The sequence below is a fragment of the Pezoporus flaviventris genome, unplaced genomic scaffold (genome assembly GCF_033815535.1).
Source record: "Pezoporus flaviventris isolate CSIRO_AGI_PZ_B2104156 unplaced genomic scaffold, CSIRO_AGI_Pfla_v1 ptg000036l, whole genome shotgun sequence".
In the NCBI taxonomy this organism is placed as follows: Eukaryota; Metazoa; Chordata; class Aves; order Psittaciformes; family Psittacidae; genus Pezoporus; species Pezoporus flaviventris.
The window spans coordinates 45,581,355-45,600,118 of record NW_026892584.1 but is presented as its reverse complement, the minus strand read 5'-3'; the positions used below and the strand labels follow the sequence as shown (position 1 = coordinate 45,600,118).

General features: G+C 41.4%; 1 protein-coding gene across 3 annotated transcripts in view; it reads left to right on the top strand.

The window, feature by feature from the left end:
* Positions 1-18,764, top strand: part of MNAT1 (MNAT1 component of CDK activating kinase) — a 125,252-nt gene that overhangs the window by 22,138 nt on the left and 84,350 nt on the right. For all 3 annotated transcript variants that reach the window (XM_061464228.1, XM_061464227.1, XM_061464229.1), the window contains exons 2-3: positions 14,436-14,588; positions 17,238-17,311. In XM_061464228.1, the coding sequence (XP_061320212.1) occupies positions 14,436-14,588; positions 17,238-17,311 (227 nt within the window). The remainder of the gene's footprint in view (positions 1-14,435; positions 14,589-17,237; positions 17,312-18,764) is intronic.

Genomic DNA, 18,764 nt, shown 5'->3' with positions numbered 1-18,764 from the left:
CCTTACTTGTTTTCAATGTCTCTTTATTTAATCAGGGTAGTTCCACTGATGGGCCATGGTGCCTATTATAAGCATAAGGTTGTAGCTATGGATAATGGTATTTTTTTAAAAGACTTTATTTATTTATTTAATATTTCAGTTAACATTATGCAGAAATAAGAATGGACAAAAGTATTATTTAAAATGAGTAAGTTAGACCAGTCCTACAGAGGGTGGCAAGTGGGGTTTATGCTGGAACAGGCACTGAGAAATACTTCCAAGCTATTTCTGCACACAAATAATGAGCCACATGCAAATACCAAACAAATCCATGCTCCGAGTTTGGTGTTTATGCATGGGAGGAACTCCACATAACAAAGAACAGATTTGTGGATGTTTATCTGACTTCAAATGGTTTGACAACAATATGATTGTGATCAGTTTATGGATGTTAGGAAGACAGCTGTGTGTCATCCTGTCCCTATCCTCTGCAGTCTCTTGTCCTGGTGTCCTCATTCACTGCTGAGTAAATACACTGGGGTGTTCTGTTTTATGTGGTCTGTTGCATAGCTGGTATTGATATAAATACAAACAAGAATATAATGTATTTTACTAAATACAGTAATCTTTTCTACTTTTGTCTTTTTGATCCATTAATCCTTGATGATTAATACATGCCGTCTTGTTTCTTGCTCCCACATTATGCAGCTGATTCTCCTCCTTTCCTCTCCTATTATCAAATATTGAAAGAATGAATATGCATCACAAACTTTCATCATGATAAAGTTGCTTGAAATATGCTGCAACTTGGAACAATTTGTGTTACGTTTTTGGTATGGTGAGTTATGTATTTGCTTACTTAGTCCTGTTTGATAACTTGTGAAGCTCCTCCTAACTTCACTGAAGTAGGCCTGGGTTTTTATCCCCTGCAATCTGTAGGAAATGGCTGAGATGCCAGCATAGCTAATGAATGTCTGACACATCCTCCTTATTTTTGTTTAAAACCTTCCTCTAAAAGTAGGTACATTGAATGTGACCTTACAATTTAACTTCAGAAAGTTTTTGTGGTGTTCACCAACTGATTTAATGTACGAAAATAGTAATTGCCATTTATTTTTAAGCTTGAGGAAATAGCTTTTTTTTTTTAATAATGAAATTTACAATGCAAAAATATGTTCCCTACCATGCTCTAAGTAGGTCAGGATCTCTACCACCCTTTGAAAGGAAATTGCAACCTGACCTGCTCAATGGCCAGTGTGGAATGGCAGAGGAGGTTTAGTGTGGTTTTTCTCTTTTTTGAATAAATCAAAATGTATTTGTTTTTGAGATCGTTCCACTGGCCGCATGTTGTAGGGTATTTCAAGACATCTCTGAAATATTTATCATGCTGTGTCCCACTACAAATGTAATCTTAAGGTCTCCACTGTTTATGAAGCACAGTCTATATTTTATCTCCTGCTGAGAAAAGATGTGATAATGGTTGTTTAGGGATTATGTGAAAATGAAGTGAGGAATGACCCTTAAAAACTGGTAGGAAGTAGGAGATTCCCAAATGAGACTAGGGAGGTGGAGAAGCTGTTTAAATTGCTAGTGTTGGGGTTTTTTAATGAATATCTCCTTTGCACTTACACATGTGAAAATTAAGATTGGCGAGATAAAGAAGCTTTTCAATAAAATGCAGTAAAAGTCTGTTGGGTTACAGAAACTAAAACTAAAGCTGTAACTCTAATGACTTGCCTTTGTTAGTGCTGCAGTTTCAGAAAGTGCAGCCACAGAGTGTAATAAAGGTCATTAGGGGCTCTGGGAAGTGATGTGATGCAAACCAGCTTTAGGAACAAGGCTAGCACAGACGCTCCTAAATAAGCAATCCTTTGCAAGGGGAGAGATGCCATATTTCATTTGGGTTCATTCTTTACATCTCCTTGAAGTTCTTAAATTTAAAAACCAAGCAGGTTTGTCAAAACCTTAGTGCTGGGTTGCAGAGCTCTCTGTGGCTTGTGGCACATTCAGGGAGAAATGTTCTGCAGATTTCTCTGGACAGTGTAACACGTGGCTCCGTAGAAATGCAGGGAATGACCCTGGGGGTCCCTTGCACCTCTGTTTTTGTGTGTGATTACACTGAAGTGAACTTATTTAGCAAGCCCTGAGTGGTTTGTTAGATATATATATACATACATATATATAATTTTTGTGTATATAATTTTTGTCATATGTATCTTGCATGTGAAAGATAAGAGATTTTTCAAAAATAGAAAATGCACAAACCTGTCACTCTTTCAAGCAGGTTTTTTTTTGTGGATTTTTATTTTATTTTTTTTTTTAATGCTAATGTTTCTTTTTAGCAGATATTTACCCAGGCTTATTTCTTTAAGGATTAAGTCTGTATTTTGATGAAAGAGGGCAATAAAATATTACTGTGGTTTTTTTTTTTTTTTATTTCTTCTGATGAGATTTTCTGCAACTTAATGTTAAGAATGATTTAGATTCTGCTCTGTCAGGTATTTAAGGACTGCGTAGAGATCATTCTTCTCTGACATCCAGCTATTCAAATTGTAATAGTAAAAGCAACAGAGATTTAGCAAGTCATTCTAAATGATGCTTTAAGGCAGGAAATAAATTGAAATTCTAGTAGGGAATTGAGATACGATGTAAAATTACCTACACTAGTCTAGGAAACTGGCCTGCTCTCAACAACAAAAATACTACCGACTCCTTAGTATTCAAAGGCTACCGGTGCTTTTGGTCTGTCCCACTGAAAAGGCAGCAGTCTTAAGCAGTTTGTTCCCTAAGGCTGTATTGGACTAGTGAAGAGCCAGGAACTGTGATTTGTTGAGTCATGAGCACCACCTTTTGCTGCACAAAAGATCATACTGGTGACCTAAGGCACGGTGTAATACAAAGTATACAGAAGTACTCATCAGCTAATATGTACTTGCTACCAGAAGATTTTTTTTTTCCATGCTCCTAGAATAGATATCCATATTAAATTATGTGTACTGTCAGAAATAAGACAAGCTGAGAATGCTTGCTCTCTCTAGTTCTGACAAATACGTGTTATCCTGTCTGCTATCCCACCTGTTCTCGTATTGCTTGTAACTGTGCTTTGATTCATCTTTCTAGATGTGTTTATCAAGCAGCTTTTAGGGTACCCTGAAATAACAATGGACACTAAGGCTTGTGTTCTCTCTTCTGTTGTTACTTTTGGATAAAGCTAAAATAGCTGGCTATGCTATAAAAGCTTTGGAGGAGGGAAGAGGAGGACAAATTTTAATAAACAGTACTGGGTGCTGTTGAATTCAGACTTGGGAACAGCTTTTTATGCCCTCCCACCCAGTGGCTATCCCTCATAATTTAGTTCTGGGGTCTTATTCAGGCTGAAAGGACCTTTCTGGGGGCCCCTGTCCATGCTGGGCATCTTCACAGATGGATTTACTGTGGTTATTTCCAGTGACACTGGTGAGGAGCCTTCTTTGAGGAGAAGTATTTCTCTTAGAGTTGAGTTGTCTGGCCTCACGTGTTATTACACAGTTGGTAAGGAGTGTGCTGAATGCTGGGGGGGGATCTTCTATTGCCAGAGTTTTTGACGATGTGATCTTATAGCAGGTGAAGCTGTTCACAAATTGCCTGAAGTGATGCCTTCCTCTTCCCTTGCTTTGCAGCCAGGCTGTGCTGGTGCTCATGTCACACATTTGCAGTTAGGGTGTTTCCCTTTGTCAAAGCGATCTCGGTGTCAATACATGGGTGGAAGCTCCTGAATGGGAGTATTTTTGGTGGGATGCCCTAACCTGTCTGAAGTCTGCAGGAAGTTCAGGTGCTCAGGTTGTTGGGACCTGAAGTTCACTTGAGGGTTCTCCTTTGATTCCGCTTTGAGAGCAGATCAGCAAAGTGGTGTAGGTCTGTAGTGGTTTTTACAAAAGTGCCTGCCTGTGCTGCTGGGCACTAAACTGTATTGACTGGTACTAAACATAGTCCTTGTTCCCTGTTCTTTTCATGCTTTAGCTTTCCAAATGGTTGAGTTCTAAATATGTCTGGTTTTTAGGACTTTCATGATAGTGGTGTGATGTGCTTGCTTCGCCTGAGATTTTATATATGACAACATCCCACTTCAGCTTTCTCAATCTGGTTGCTCATTCCTGCCTTCACTTTGCCTGTTTCTATGTGCTGGTACAGGTATTTGTGAACTATACTCTCTCCATTTGGTGAACCAAATGGGAGAGTTCATCTTGCTGAAAAAAACCTCAGCAAATAACCATGTGGCTGCACAAATGTTTTTCTGGCCTGTGGGAGAAGACAGCAGGAGAGCAACAGTGTAGGGCGGTATGAAGGCAGATGATTGATAGCAGCTTCTTTGGTACTGGTGCTTGCTTAATATGTAGAAACACAGTTTTGATGTTCCAAGGCTCCATATATAAACTCAAAAGTTGTCAGGACTTCTGTGGCTCATCAAAATGGGAGTTGGTCAAACCGTTGAGTTTGGTCTTTGATTTCTGACAAATTACATAAAAAGAAACAGTTGATTTTACTGTATCATAACGTTTGTGCAGGAGCTCCCACATAGCAGTTTGGCAGATTGATTTTTCAGTCTTTTCAAACCCAGAAAGTTTAGTGGTAGAGGACAGTTCTTTGTTGCACGTTGCTTTTTGAACACTGACAGTATTTTCAGAGCTATTCGGAACATGGACAATGCAGTTACTGCTCCAACAGGCTGTTTCTTTTCAGTTGTTTTTAATTGTGTATACACACACCCACACTGTCCCTCTGTATTTGAATAGCTTAAGGAAACTGGACTGTGTACTTTTTATACTTTGAGTGAAATACAAGCCCCTGCTCTTGGCAGAAATCTGGCTTGGTTCCTCCTAAAAGCTGGGAGAGATGAGCCAACGTATAAACGTCATTCAACAGGTATGCTTGCAAGAGATCGGTAAAGGTTTTGATTTTGAGAGAGTGTTTTAAACACTTGCATGTTTCCCCTTGAGACTCCAAATCACTGCTGTTTTTATGGAAAACCTCGGTCATATACCTTGTTCTCTTACAGATGTGTACTTTTTGAGGTCAGACATGAAATACGGGAGTGTCTTGATGACAAGCCCTCAGTATTGTGATCAGGATATCCCATCATGCCACCTTTTAATTCCCCAACCTTCCCCCCCCCCCCTTTTACTGTATAGCTGCATTTCCTTGTCTTGCTTCCCCATGCTGTTGTTGCGCTCTAAAATGCATTGAAAGTACAGAACAGAAGATTTTACTTGTTTCGGATCAAGTAAAAAATTTGTTGGGACTATTTGGGTCCCCAAAGCGTTTATTTTCAGTTGTCTGTGTTTTAGTTTCTTTCCAGCATGATTTCTGGTGTATGCAGGTGTTTCATAAGACTGATGAAGTGAATGCTCAAAATACTTGAGCTAGCAAGACCTGTCGGCTCTGGGGGCAGTTCAACCCACACTGTGGTATAGGACTTTCTCAGGAGTCCTACATAGATACGGATATGAAAGGGGAAGGGAGCAACATGTCTTGTATGAACTTTAGTTAAACTTGTTAACAGTAAGTGTGTTTGTCTTGTGAGACAATGAGCCATGTTGAGCTGGATCATGTCTAAAAAAGCACAGTTTCTGCATTTGGGGCAGACATGGAAAGTTTCGAAATGTGTTGTAAGTTCGGGTGTGCTGTGGGCAGCTGCTAATCCTGGTAGCAACACGATTTGATATTTGTTGAGAACCCTGAAAGCTTGCAAAGGTTCTTATTCAAAGAAACTAAAGCATAATAAAAAGGTTATTGACATAGTTGAATTATTATTTAGTGCATATGTTTGCCCAGTAGACTGTAATGGATTTGAAGAGGTTGTTCTAGTACATTGGGTGAATTCCTGGCTGATTTTATGCCTACTCGTTGTGAAAGCACTTATTTCTCAAGGCCACACAGCTGCTATTGAAGTGTCAAGAAGTGGCCTGTCAAGTATTGGCCTGTTGTTTGACCAAGTTGACATAATTGTGCTGTAAGACATGTTTTTTTTATGATTGTGTGCTTAATTGGCTAGGCAGTAGTATTTCATAAAGAATCACTTTAATTTAAATACCTATGGAAATATTTTCTCTATACTATCCAGACTTAATACCATAAAAGGTTCTTTACTTCTTTTTTTCTAGGAAAAAAGGTAAAGGCTCATCTGTGCTGGATAAATGTGAGTTAAGTTTCAGCTTGCTGCAAACTCTCTTGTCAGGTCCAAGCCACTTGAAATAGTTTAGTAGTAGAGATGTTGAAACACAATGGGTGGTGGAAATGTTTCTGTTTATTAGTAATTGACTCAGTATGGCCTTTTTTTGTTTAAAATGTCAGTCATTCAAAGCTGTAGTTCAACCAGTACCTGGTCTGCTTTTTTTTTTTCTGGTGAGTAGGGTTGAGATGAACTGTTCTGTGTACTGTAGTATGTATATGGGTGGAAAATAGGGTTAATTGTGACTGAGTGTCTGTGAAATTTTTGAGATGTCTGGGCTCATTTAACTTATTCCTTTCTGCAATGTGGAGCAGAACTCGTCTGATAGAACAAAAAGAAAAGTGTGTGCATGCATCCTTTTTTCCAAAAGACATCGAAAAAAAGGCATATGATGCTGAGAACTGACACGATACTGAGTACTGGCAGATACCGAAGTCTTTTTTTGTTGTTGTTTCGCTTGTCGCTTAAAGGTGCGGTTAAAATCAGCTTTCTGGAGTCTCAATACTAAATTACATGTTAGCGAAGTAGTCTCTGAGATTTTGTCTTGCAGTGTATGTCGCAGTGGACTGAACAGAGGGGAGCCACAGACAACTGGAGATAGCTTATAAATAGTGTTTAAAACCCCAAAATTCTCATCTGTTGATTGAGTTGTGATTTCTGCCCGAAACCCAAGATGTGTCTTACTGACGTAACAAGCTGTAATCTCTACATGGCGTGCGGGCTGCTTGTGAGAAATTTACTAGTTAAAGACTGACCTAGTGTTGTTTTTTTTTTTTGCCAAATAAGATTTTGAAGTTGTCTCCTTACAAAGTGTGAACAGCAAAATCACCATTGGTAGAAGTTCAAAGAATCTGAACAGAGGAAGAGGGAAAGAGTAGCTGGTGTCTTCTCCCAGCTCCCTCTTGTATTTGGCAGGCAGTGACAAGATGGCCCAAAACCCATAGGCAGCTGCTTCTGCAAGTACTTGAATAAAGATTTCTGAATTTCTGAGGTTTGAAAAGGAAAAGGCATATTTTTGTTCCTAACTCTCTTCTCATCTGGGAGCTACTGAACTCTTAAACTCCTTTAATCCAAGGCTCTTGGAAGCATTTGGTGTCATCGCAGCCACACTTATTTCTCTTTCCTCAGCTTTTGAGCCTTAACCTGTAACATGGGGAAAATTACTTTTGCTCAGTGGCTTTGGTTTTTGGATCACTGATATCATCGCAGTTACAGACTCTAGGAAGTACCTGCCTATTAGGCCATGCCTATTACTTCATCAGCCTAGAAAATAAACCTGCAATGGCCAACTGCATATAGTAGATGAACCCTTGGCTATGTAGCAGAAACCACCGTGGGTTATGAGGACTTGCTAAATGAACTGAATGTTGCGAAATAAACAGGTTTGACAGCTGCTTACTCCAAATTGGGCTGTTCTTGTCTCAGTTCAAGAATCTCTGTACAAGAACACAAAGTTGTCTAGCCCAAGCTAAGCAAAAAGCCTTTGAATGTTTCTAGAAGCATCTTTGATTTAAAATCTAGATTTCTTTCTGTAAGCTCTCTCATGTATTTTTCTATTGGTTCTTAATGTTCCCTTGTCATAAATCAAGAGTCATTCAATTTCTGCAAGCAAATTTCTTTCTGATATTAGAATGGAGGAACAAGTGAAAACACATCTTTTTTTGTGCTGATTCTTTCCATTTGTTCGTGGTTCAGGTCTTGGCTATATGGTGAAGGCTGCATTATTGGTTTTTAATCTAAACTGATTTTTCTGTAGAGAGGATCATTTGTTTTATGTTTTACTCTAAATAACAGTAATCTTGGCTATGGAAGCTAAAGAAGAGAGGCTTGGAGATTCTAAATATTTGATATCGTTTAATACATATATCTACTAAAAATAGCCTTTGTAAAGAAAGGTAGTAACTCATTCTGTAATGTACCTAGTCAACAGCAAAGCCATAAAGATTTTTTTTTTTCTGAAATAATTAATGGTTGTGTATTGGAAGTCCTGCAAATTTCTGTTATGCTCAGCAAAATCTAAAATTTTAAAAGAAAGAATATCTTTTACTCCTGCTTGCGAAAATAACTCTTTCTTTATTCCGTTTTGTTTGCTCTCTTGCCAGCCAAGCTAGAAAAGTAAGCAGTGCTAACGTAGGCCCCCTCAGGAAGCTCTTGGGAGAACTAGCTACACAGGATTTGGAGAAGGCTGAGGTTCTGAATGACTTCTTTACCTCGGTCTTCACTGGCAAAGGCTCTGACCAAACCACCCAAGTCTTGGAAGGCAGATGCAGGGACTGTGAGAATGAAAACCTTGCGCCCACTGTAGGAGAGGATCTGGTTCGAGACCATCTTAAAAATCTGAACGTGCACAAGTCCATGGGTCCTGATGAAATCCATCTGCGGGTCCTGAAGGAGCTGGTAAATGAAGTTGCGAAGCCACTGTCCATCATATTTGAGAAATCATGGCAGTCAGGTGAAGTTCCCGACGACTGGAAAAAGGGAAATATAACCCCCATTTTCAAGAAGGGGAAAATGGATGACCCGGGGAATTACAGACCAGTCAGTCTCACCTCTGTGCCTGGCAAAATCTTGGAGCAGATTCTCCTGGAAGGCATGCTAAGGCACATGAAAATCAACAAGGTGCTTGGTGACAGCCAGCATGGCTTCACTAAGGGGAAATCCTGCCTGACCAATTTGGTGGCCTTCTATGATGGGGCTACAGACCTGATGGACAGGGGTAGAGCAGTTGATGTCATCTACCTGGACTTGTGCAAAGCGTTCGACACTGTCCCGCACGACATCCTTGTCTCTAAATTGGAGAGACATCAATTTGATCGATGGACCAGTTGGTGGATAAAGAACTGGCTGGATGGCCGCACACAAAGAGTTGTGGTCAATGGCTCAATGTCCAGCTGGAGACCAGTAACGAGTGGCGTCCCTGAGGGATCGGTGTTGGGACCGGTCTTGTTCAACATCTTTGTCACTGACATGGACAGTGGGATTGAGTGCGCCCTCAGCAAGTTTGCCGATGACACCAAGCTGTGTGGTTCGGTTGATACCCTGGAGGGAAGGAATGCCATCCAGAGGGACCTTGACACGCTTGTGAGGTGGGCTGCTGCCAACCTCATGAAGTTTAACCATGCCAACTGCAAGGTCCTACACCTGGGTGGGAGCAATCCCAGGCACAGCTACAGGTTGGGCAGAGAAGAGATTCAGAGCAGCCCTGCGGAGAAGGACTTGGGGGTGTTGGTTGATGAGAAAATGAACACGAGCCGGCTTCAGTGTGTGCTCGCAGCCCAGAAAGCCAACCGTATCCTGGGCTGCATCAAAAGGAGCGTGACCAGCAGGTCGAAGGAGGTGATTCTGCCCCTCTACTCTGCTCTCATGAGACCTCACCTGGAGTATTGTGTGCAGTTCTGGTGTCCTCAACATAAAAAGGACATGGAACTGTTGGAACAAGTCCAGAGAAGGGCCACGAGGATGATCAGGGGGCTGGAGCACCTCCTGTATGAAGATAGGCTGAGAAAGTTGGAGCTGTTCAGCCTGGAGAAGAGAAGGCTGCGTGGAGGCCTCATAGCAGCCTTCCGGTGTCTGAAGGGGGCCTATAGGGATCCTGGGGATGGACTCTTCATTAGAGACTGTAGTGATAGGACAAGGGGTAATGGGTTCAAACTTAAACAGGGGAAGTTTAGATTGGTTATAAGAAGGAAATTCCTTCCTATTAGGGTGGTGAAGCACTGGAGCAGGCTGCCCAAGGAAGTTGTGAATGCTCCATCCCTGGCAGTGTTCAAGACCAGGTTGGATGAGGCTTTTTGGGTGATATGGTTTAGAGTGAGGTGTCCCTGCCCATGGCAGGGGGGTTGGAACTTGATGATCTTTAAGGTCCTTTCCAACCCTAACTATTCTATGATTCTGTGATTCTATGCTAATGTTTTGAGCCATTTTCAACCAGTCAGTGTTCTGGAGGCTTGATTCCTTATCTGAAATCACACCTCTACAACGTCTGTGTGCCCATGTGTAGGTAATGCAGGGCACGTATCTTGTACCCTTTGGAGACACTATCCAAAACAAACACTCAGTTCCAGTAAGTGTAATTTAGTTGTTAAATATCTAACAGTTTTCTGGAGAGGAACCTCTGCTTGTTTTCTGCAGTGTACCAAAAACATTTTTAGTCCGATCCTTATCCTGAAGTCCTTGAACACTGACAAGAGGACACATAGTGCTATTTGTGCACTACAAACCATCTAGATGCTTTCAAAAATGTGGTGTCATTTTAGACTGCTTAGAGACCGAGCCATTTGTTTTAATATTTCATGGGGATGAAAGAGAAGAACAAGAGAGCTTAAACCAGTGTCCATGGAAATGAAAATGAGCATGCTCATGTTTATTATCCTGATGTGCTAGACCAGGAGACTTTATTGTTCCTTGAGGTGTTGTGATTGCTTTTGTTGGTGATGTTGCTTATAGTCTTCCCCTGTTGGCCATGCATATGTAACTCCCTGAGCATTTTCTATTAATATCTGCATCCAGACGACTCTGCTCCTTCCTCCTCAGGGGAGGACTCATCACACTTCTCCCCTGTTCCAATATAGGTCTCTCATGGGGTCACAACTCCTGCCAGCAAACCTGCTCCAGTGCAGGCTTTTCTCTCCATGGGGCCACAGGTCCTGCTGGGAGCCTGCTCCAGTGCAGGCTTCCCAAGGGTCCTAGCCTTCTTTGGGCATCCCTCTGCTCCTGCATGGGGTCTTCTCCATGCTGCAGGTGGAGATCTGCTCCACCATGCACCTCCACGGTGGACAAGAGGAGACAGGAGGATATACTGCCTCACCATGGGCTGTGGGGAAACCTCTGCTCCAGTGGCTGGAGTGCTTCCTCCCCTTCTTCAGTGATCTTGATGTCTGCTGGACTGTTTCTCTTGTTTATTCCTGCTACTCTTGCCTGGCTGCTGTGGCTCTCGTGTAGTAACTTTTCCCCCTTCTTAAATACATTATCCCAGAAACACTATCATTGTCACTAATAGGCTCAGCCTGGGCCAGTGGTGGGTCTGTCTTGGAGCTTGTTGGCACTGACTCCATCTGACATGGGGAAAACTTCTGGCAGCTGCTAACAAAAGCCACCCATGTAGCCACCCTGCTTCCAAAACCTTTCCATGCAAACCCAATACATCAGAGTAAAAACTTAAATCCAAAAGATAATGAAAGATTTTAGTGAATGTGTGAAATATAACGCAGATCACAGAGGCCATACAACCTCAGTGTGAAGAGGAGAATTGACAGTATTGTACCCTGAGTGCTTGCTTAGACTTCATGTAAAGCTGTATACTCAGTATTGAATAATAGTGAACAATATATGTGCCTGTTTTTTAAGTATGAACATTTGTCACCATTGGTTTCTATGTGCAGCATATATGCATATGCATTTAATATATATATGCATATAAACGTTGCTGATTTAAGGCTTCCAATTTAAGAAAATGTGGTCATGTTTGCAAGGGAATTAAGCAGGTGGTTTGGTGCAGTGCTTATTTGGGGAAAGCTGTATGTGATGTATTGTCCAGTAAAAGTTGCACTGAATGATGTCCTGCTTCCATATTCAGACTGTCCTTACACTAAGGCGAATGAGAAGGGTTGGACTTGCAAAAAAATGGAAGAATCCCCTGAATTGATGTGGTTTATGCATGATGTGGGAGCTGTCAGCAGTAGTGTTGGGGTATCCCCCACTGCTGCCTGGGATGTCTTGGCTGTTGCATGGGTTGGATGTCTTTGGGGAAGTCATCTAAATTGCTTAAAAAAGGGGGGGAGGAAGTTATTCTGTACTTTTAAATTTTACAGTGTGAGGTGTTTTTTGGTTTGTTTTTTTTTAGTCATATTTTGAAATCTTTATTTCAAGACATGAAACAATTTATTAAACCCATCTTTATTGAAATCTGCCTTCCTAGTGTTTGCATCTGCTCTGACTTCAGTGGTCTGTAGCACTTGTTTCAGAAGGATTCAGGAGATGTGTTTTTTCCTTTCTCAAGAATTGGGTGGAAGTGTGTGGCCAAACACATTTGCCATCACTGGAAAAGCAGCTGCAGTTTGTTGAGGTGAGGATGACAGACTTGCTAAGAAGTAAGCTTGGGATCTGTGTGTGTTAAATCTATCTGGAGATACAGAGGAGGCAGGATTTGGAGAAAGTCCAGGTCTGCCCTTGATTTGTCCCATATAACCCTTTGAATTCAGAAGGAATTACCAACGAATAAATATGAGGGTGGGTGTGAATGAGTGAGAATGGGATCACCAGACACACGGTTCCCATTGTGAGGAGTTAACTCATCTTTTTTCTTTTTTTGTTTTTATTCATGGAAAGCTGTTTTCCAGCCTTAGAAACACTGGCTCCAGTTTGGGAAGACACTGAAGCACTTGTACGAAGTGCTAAGTGCTCTTCCAAGGAGGGGTTTTTCTTTCCATGGTCAAGTATTGTGTAAACTTGAAATGTCTCTGATATAGGGGAGGGGAGCAGGGAAGTGGTTTCATAACGTCTGCACACGGAGACCCTGTATTGTTGGTCCTTAGGCAACACAATGATAAAAAAAATCCCCAAACAACCAAAAACCCCAATACAGACACCTGCCAAGTTCTGTAGGTTTGTACTCCCTTTTTTTTCCTCCCTGTGCTTTGGCTGCTGTGTTCAGAGAGACACATAAACAGCACAAGCTGCCAAAATGGAGACCATGAAACTGTCCTTATGTACTGCTGTTGCATGCACAGACGTGTTAGGGGAGGAAGGAGAAAACCCTTTCCCTGCCTTGCCTTCTCTCTTGCATTTAGTGCTGCTTCTCCCATAACAGTGAGCTAAATGATTTGCATAAAGCTTGTATCTTGAGCTGTTGTTCAGTAACTTCTGAATTTCAGGCCTAGTGTGCTAAAAGGTTTGAGCTTTTCTTTCCTAGATAAATCGCATTTAAATGTTCTTAGTTTTCTAACTAAAGGAATTCTGGAGCAGAAAAACATCAAAATAACTTCAAGGTTTGCTCTTTAGCGTTGGCAGCTGCTGTGCGTTTTGAAACTGTAGTTCTACTTGTATTAACAAAAAAAAAAGCTCTATTTTATTTTTTAATTGTAAGATACAATTGTGTTTTGCACTTTCTAATCTTGAAAACAGAAGCTGGGTAAAACTGGTTGATCCTAGCCAGCTCTGCCTCCGTAAGTACTGCAACCAGTTTAGTTGGAGGTAGGTCAGCAGAGTGAAAGTTTTGGTTAACATCCTTTGCAACCATATCAGTATTGTTTCTCTGAACTTGTTTAGCTTTTGTGCTGGGTTGGTGGACGTATCGTATAGCTCAGCCCTTAATGTACAACTACTTTGGCTTCAATATAGCAAAGCTATAAATAGGGAGTCTCTTGCCTCCCCTGAAGTAGGAAATGACTGCAGCAGGTGTTGTCCTCTGCTAGAAATTTACACTTTGTTAGTACCTAAGTACTTTCTTTTAAAAAAGTGAACTTTCTTGTTTTGTGTTCTTCCTTTATTAAATGCCAGTTTGGCTAGTCAGCAGACATCTTGTTAAAATCTGAAATCTTCATTAAGAGAAAAGAAACAAAAGCAGAAAGGTATTTTTGGTTTATTTCTGTGCAGCCTTTGTGTAAAGTATACTTTATGTGTAATTTTAAAAAGTGGTAACAGAAGGCACAGGAGAGCTGCATAATGCTCGTTGCTGGTTAAAATGGTATTTGAATTCTTCTAGCTGTGTTAAGCTGGAGTTTATCTTAGGTTTGTTACAGCAGTTCCTGTGTGGTGCTACTGGTAGATTCTTGAAAGGCTGCGGCAATACTTGTATTGCTGCTTTTGCTAAATAGTACCTTGCACTGTGAATGGCATAAAAACAATAAATGGGGCTTTTTGTGCAGCAAGGTAGTACGCAGAGTAAATAAGGATATTGTGATCTGGTCCACGTGAAATGAATCTGATGGTGTCACTAAACAAGCTTGCCCTTGACACAAACCCCATCATTGTGTTTGGATTAATTTTTGGTCTCAGCAAAGAGGCAGAGTTGTTTGGGGCAAGGAGAATAAATGCATTTGCACTGCTGAGATTGTTTTCTTTCAGCCAGTTTGGAGCTCCCTTGCCTCCTTGCCACTGTTGGGTGCTGGAGAAATAGTGAAATCGAGGAGAGAAGCACTGGCACTAATCCTTATAGTGTGTATGTAAACAACACGTAAAGGGAACGATCCTGTGTTTCAGTTACTGTTTAACATGCATCTGCCTTTATACCCCTTCCTTTCTCCCGCAGATGTGAGAGCTGTGTGGAACTGCTGTTTGTGAGAGGGGCTGGGAATTGCCATGAGTGTGATACCCTTCTGCGAAAAAGTAACTTCAGGGTACAGCTCTTTGAGGATCCTGCTATTGACAAGGAAGTGGAAATTAGGAAGAAAGTGCTGAAAATGTGAGTATCACCAGTTAAAAGAACAGAAGGCGGATGTATTGCATGAATCACCATTTAAAAAAATTAACTTACTTCTAGAAGAAAAGATGAGATAATTTATTTTTTGAAGTGACGACCCATGAAACTGAATCCATTTAATTAATATAGAGGAATTTCAGAGAATCTGATTTTATGCAACAACTGAATTCTCAGTGTAGCCTTGAGGGATTCCTGTGTAGCATTAGAGAATGTTGGGTGTTTCTGTGTGGCCTTCTTTGGTGAAGACTTGCCTCCTAAATGGAGGTGATTAGATATTGCTTTCCCCTTGAGGAGATGAACATGGGAGTGGGGCAAGAAATAGGCCCTTGATTGGTTTAATTCCTGGGGATATGTTCTCAGAGTTGATGGCCAGTTCCCTTCAAAACAAAATTGACAAGAGAAGCTATGTTCACATTGTTTTCTACTTCACACAGCAAATGCTAGTAATGAAATGCTTCCTTAGGAGCCTTGTGTTACTACTCTGTCATGCAGATTTGAGAGCTCTTGGAGTTGAGACAAATGAGGTGTAAAATTGCATCTCACGTTCTGTGGCTAAAAAATGATGTTTTATAAGTAAAATAAGTAAGCCAGTTGATGTTTTGGTGGAAGAGGGTCTGCAGCCTAACAAACCTGGGGAGACTTGTGTCTGCAAAAATGTACGTACAGGTAAATTGTAAGCTTGGCAGCATTTATCTAAGGCTTAGCACAATACTTAATGAATTGTAAGATGCAGGAAACTAAAGACCAGTCAGTCTCACCTCTGTGCCTGGCAAGATCATGGAGCAGATTCTCCTGGAAGCCATGCTAGGGCACATGAAAAACAATGAGGTGGCTGGTGACAGCCTGACCAAGGTTGCCGATGACACCAAGCTATGTGGTTTGGTTGATATGCTGAAGGGAAGGAATGCCATCCAGAGGGACCTTGACAAGCTTGAGAGGTGGGCCGATGCCAACCTTATGCAGTTTAACCAAGCCAAGTGCAAGGTCCTACGCCTGAGTCGGGTCAATCCCAAGTGCACCTACAGGTTGAGTGGAGAGGAGACTCAAAGCAGCCCTGTGGAGAAGGACTTGGGGGTGTTGGTCGATGAGAAAATGAGCATGAGCTGGCTTCAGCGTGCGCTCGCAGCCCAGAAAGCCAACCGTATCCTGGGCTGCATCAAAAGGAGCGTGACCAGCAGGTCGAAGGAGGTGATCCTGGCCCTCTACTCTGCTCTCGTGAGACCTCACCTGGAGTATTGTGTGCAGTTCTGGTGTCGTCAACATCAAAAGGACATGGAACTGTTGGAACAAGTCCAGAGGAGGGCCACGAGGATGATCAGGGGACTGGAGCACCTCCTGTATGAAGACAGGCTGAGAAAGTTGGGGCTGTTCAGCCTGGAGAAGAGAAGGCTGCGTGGAGACCTCATAGCAGCCTTCCGGTATCTGAAGGGGGCCTGCAGGGATGCTGAAGAAGACTCTTCATTAGGGACTGTAGTGATAGGAGAAGGGGTAGTGGGTTTAAACTTAAACAGGTGAAGTTCAGGTTAGATATAAGGAATTTCGTTCCTGTTAGGGTGGTGAGGCACTGGCACAGGTTGCCCAGAGAAGCTGTCGCTGCCCCATCCTTGGCAGTGTTCAAGACCAGGTTGGAAGGTGTCCCTGCCCATGGCAGGGGGGGTGGAACTGGATGATCTTTAAGGTCCTTTCCAACCCAAACCATTCTATGATTCCGCAATTCTGTATGATACTGCCAAGATGTGGGGAAATTTTGTTGTTGACTACCAACATGGTGATGGGAAAAGTAGTAATAGTTTTCGTGTTTGATAAAGTCTACTGAAGTTAAAAGTCAAGCTGGGATGAAGTCAACTTAGTTGACTAATTATGAAATATAGTTAGAACAGAAAGTATTATAAAATGCTTGGTTCACTTGGATTTGACAGAATACTTTTTAGTAGGCAGAAAAAATGTCCCCAGTTTGGAATTTGGGCGGAGTACTCGGGTTTAGATTTTTATACTCCTGGTGTAATGTGTCTTGCTCCACAGACCAGGCAGAATCTCAGCTTTATGTTTTCTTGGGAAGAAAGCCCAAAGTTTTGACTTTGAGAGGCTGTTCACATTCTAGCCAGTTGTCCCTTCATCTTACTAATTTTTCCATCTATCAAATATTGGATAAATGAGTTCTGGAATGTTCTATTGATACACAATGAGTGTGTAGCATTTTCAGTTTGCTGCTGACATGCTTTCTGTTGTTGGTGCAAAGCCAAGCTCCTTTTTCTAATACTTACAGAAAAGCTTTTCTTGTGGGTGTTACTGTTGCCTCTGGCATTCTTAACAGGTTTCTTGTGTTAAAGGGCTGACTTGGAACTAGGGTATTCTAGTCCCTGTTCTTCTGTTTACATGTAACCCTGGAAAAGGAGTTGTCAATTAGGAGGCAACAATAGCACCTGTTTATGCCAGGCTGGGTCCTTTCCTTTAAAAGAAATGCTTCTGTCTCCTCTTAAGGATTCTATTTGTTGGTCAGTTGTGGGAGCAGCAAAGCACATTGTTGGTAAAAATAGGCCAATACTTAATAGGCTTTCATGAAGAGCCTTACTGAATTGAAATCACATTTTTGTGTGTTTCTATAAATAACTTGTTTCTCTTCTCTCAAAGATACAATAAAAGAGAGGATGACTTTCCCAGTCTAAGTGAATATAATGATTTCCTAGAAGAAATAGAAGAAATTGGTAAGTCTTGATGCTTGCATTTTTGATGTGCTGTGCTCATGAGACCATAGCTTTTTACCTTCTGACTCAGCTACCTATGAGAATGTCCAAGTTGAATTTCTGTAATAGGATTTATCATAGTATCAGATGTTTATCTAATTACCTTTTTCTGTACATTTTTAATCATATTTTCTGAACTGTAGGACATTAAGTAAAATATTTTAATCTGCCAGAGGAAAAAAAACATGTTTTGAAGAGGAATCGGTGCTTTATATCTGGAAAGGAAAGGCTTGCAGGGCACTGTCTGTGCTGCGCTGGGAAAGATTAAACAGAGAAGAGGAATTGAAATTTTCATTATATGCCTCCATTAGCTTTATCTACCATGACAGAAGCCATATGGTGTCTTTCATCATTTTTGCTTCTGCAAGTACAGTAGTTGAAGCTGCTTTGAAGCTGATGACCTTACATACCACTGTGGTAGCATTTTATGTTGCTGTGCAGAAGGAGAAGGTTTAGGAACAGACATTGATTTCTTTCTCTTTGGATTTGTTGAAGCAGAACTTTGCCCTCTGGGGAAAGGACTATGTTATCAACAGAGTTTATTTTCTTCTTAGTTCGGGTGATGTGATCTATGGTGGAGTGATGGATTTTGCTTAGAAAAACAAGGATGTGTTCAAAGGAGTGACTCCTAAATGGTTTGTTTCTTGTTTTTATGAGCTTCTGAGGCTTCTCCTTTTTTGTGTCCTGGAGGAAGAAGAGGTGGCTTAGAACATGCAGAAGGAGCAGTGAATGTAATTTGAAGGAAAATGTGGAGATGCCACTCCCTTTCAGTTTCTCAGAGGAGCCCTTGCTCCTCTTTGCACTGTGTTGTTTTGTAGAAATGTATCCAATACACTTACTGCTGTGAGTAATATGCCGTTTTTGTTGGCCTCGGAAAGATGAGGCTGGAGAGCTAAATTGTGTGGCTGGGAAGCGCCAGGCGCACTCTTATGGCTCCAACTATCTGGAGGAGATGATGTGGGTGTAGTTCTGTTTGCATATTTTTTTGGAGGGTGTGGGGTAAGGAGGAAATGAGTAGAAAAAATGGATGCATCTTAGCCAGAATATCCTGGAAGAATCTCTGTGCTCATAAAAAGGAAAACTGCTTCTTATTTATGTAGTATTAAGTACAGGTTTCCCACTTACTGCTGTTGCAGGGGTTTTTAGCATCTGCAACAAGGGAGTTGAAGTTTTACTTGAAATTACCTTAACTGCATCTATTTGTGCAAGATATTACTGTTCTCCAGCTCTTGGGATTAGGTTGTTAAATTTCAAATGGTTCAAGAGCCAGCATTGGTAAGTTGATTTAGAAGCAGCAGAAATCATGGCTGGTCTTTGTAACCTTGTGACGAAAAGTGAATTTGTCAATAATTGTGCTGGCCCTGCAAATGCACAGTGAAGCAGCTCAGCAGATAAGATTTAGGTATTGGAGTTA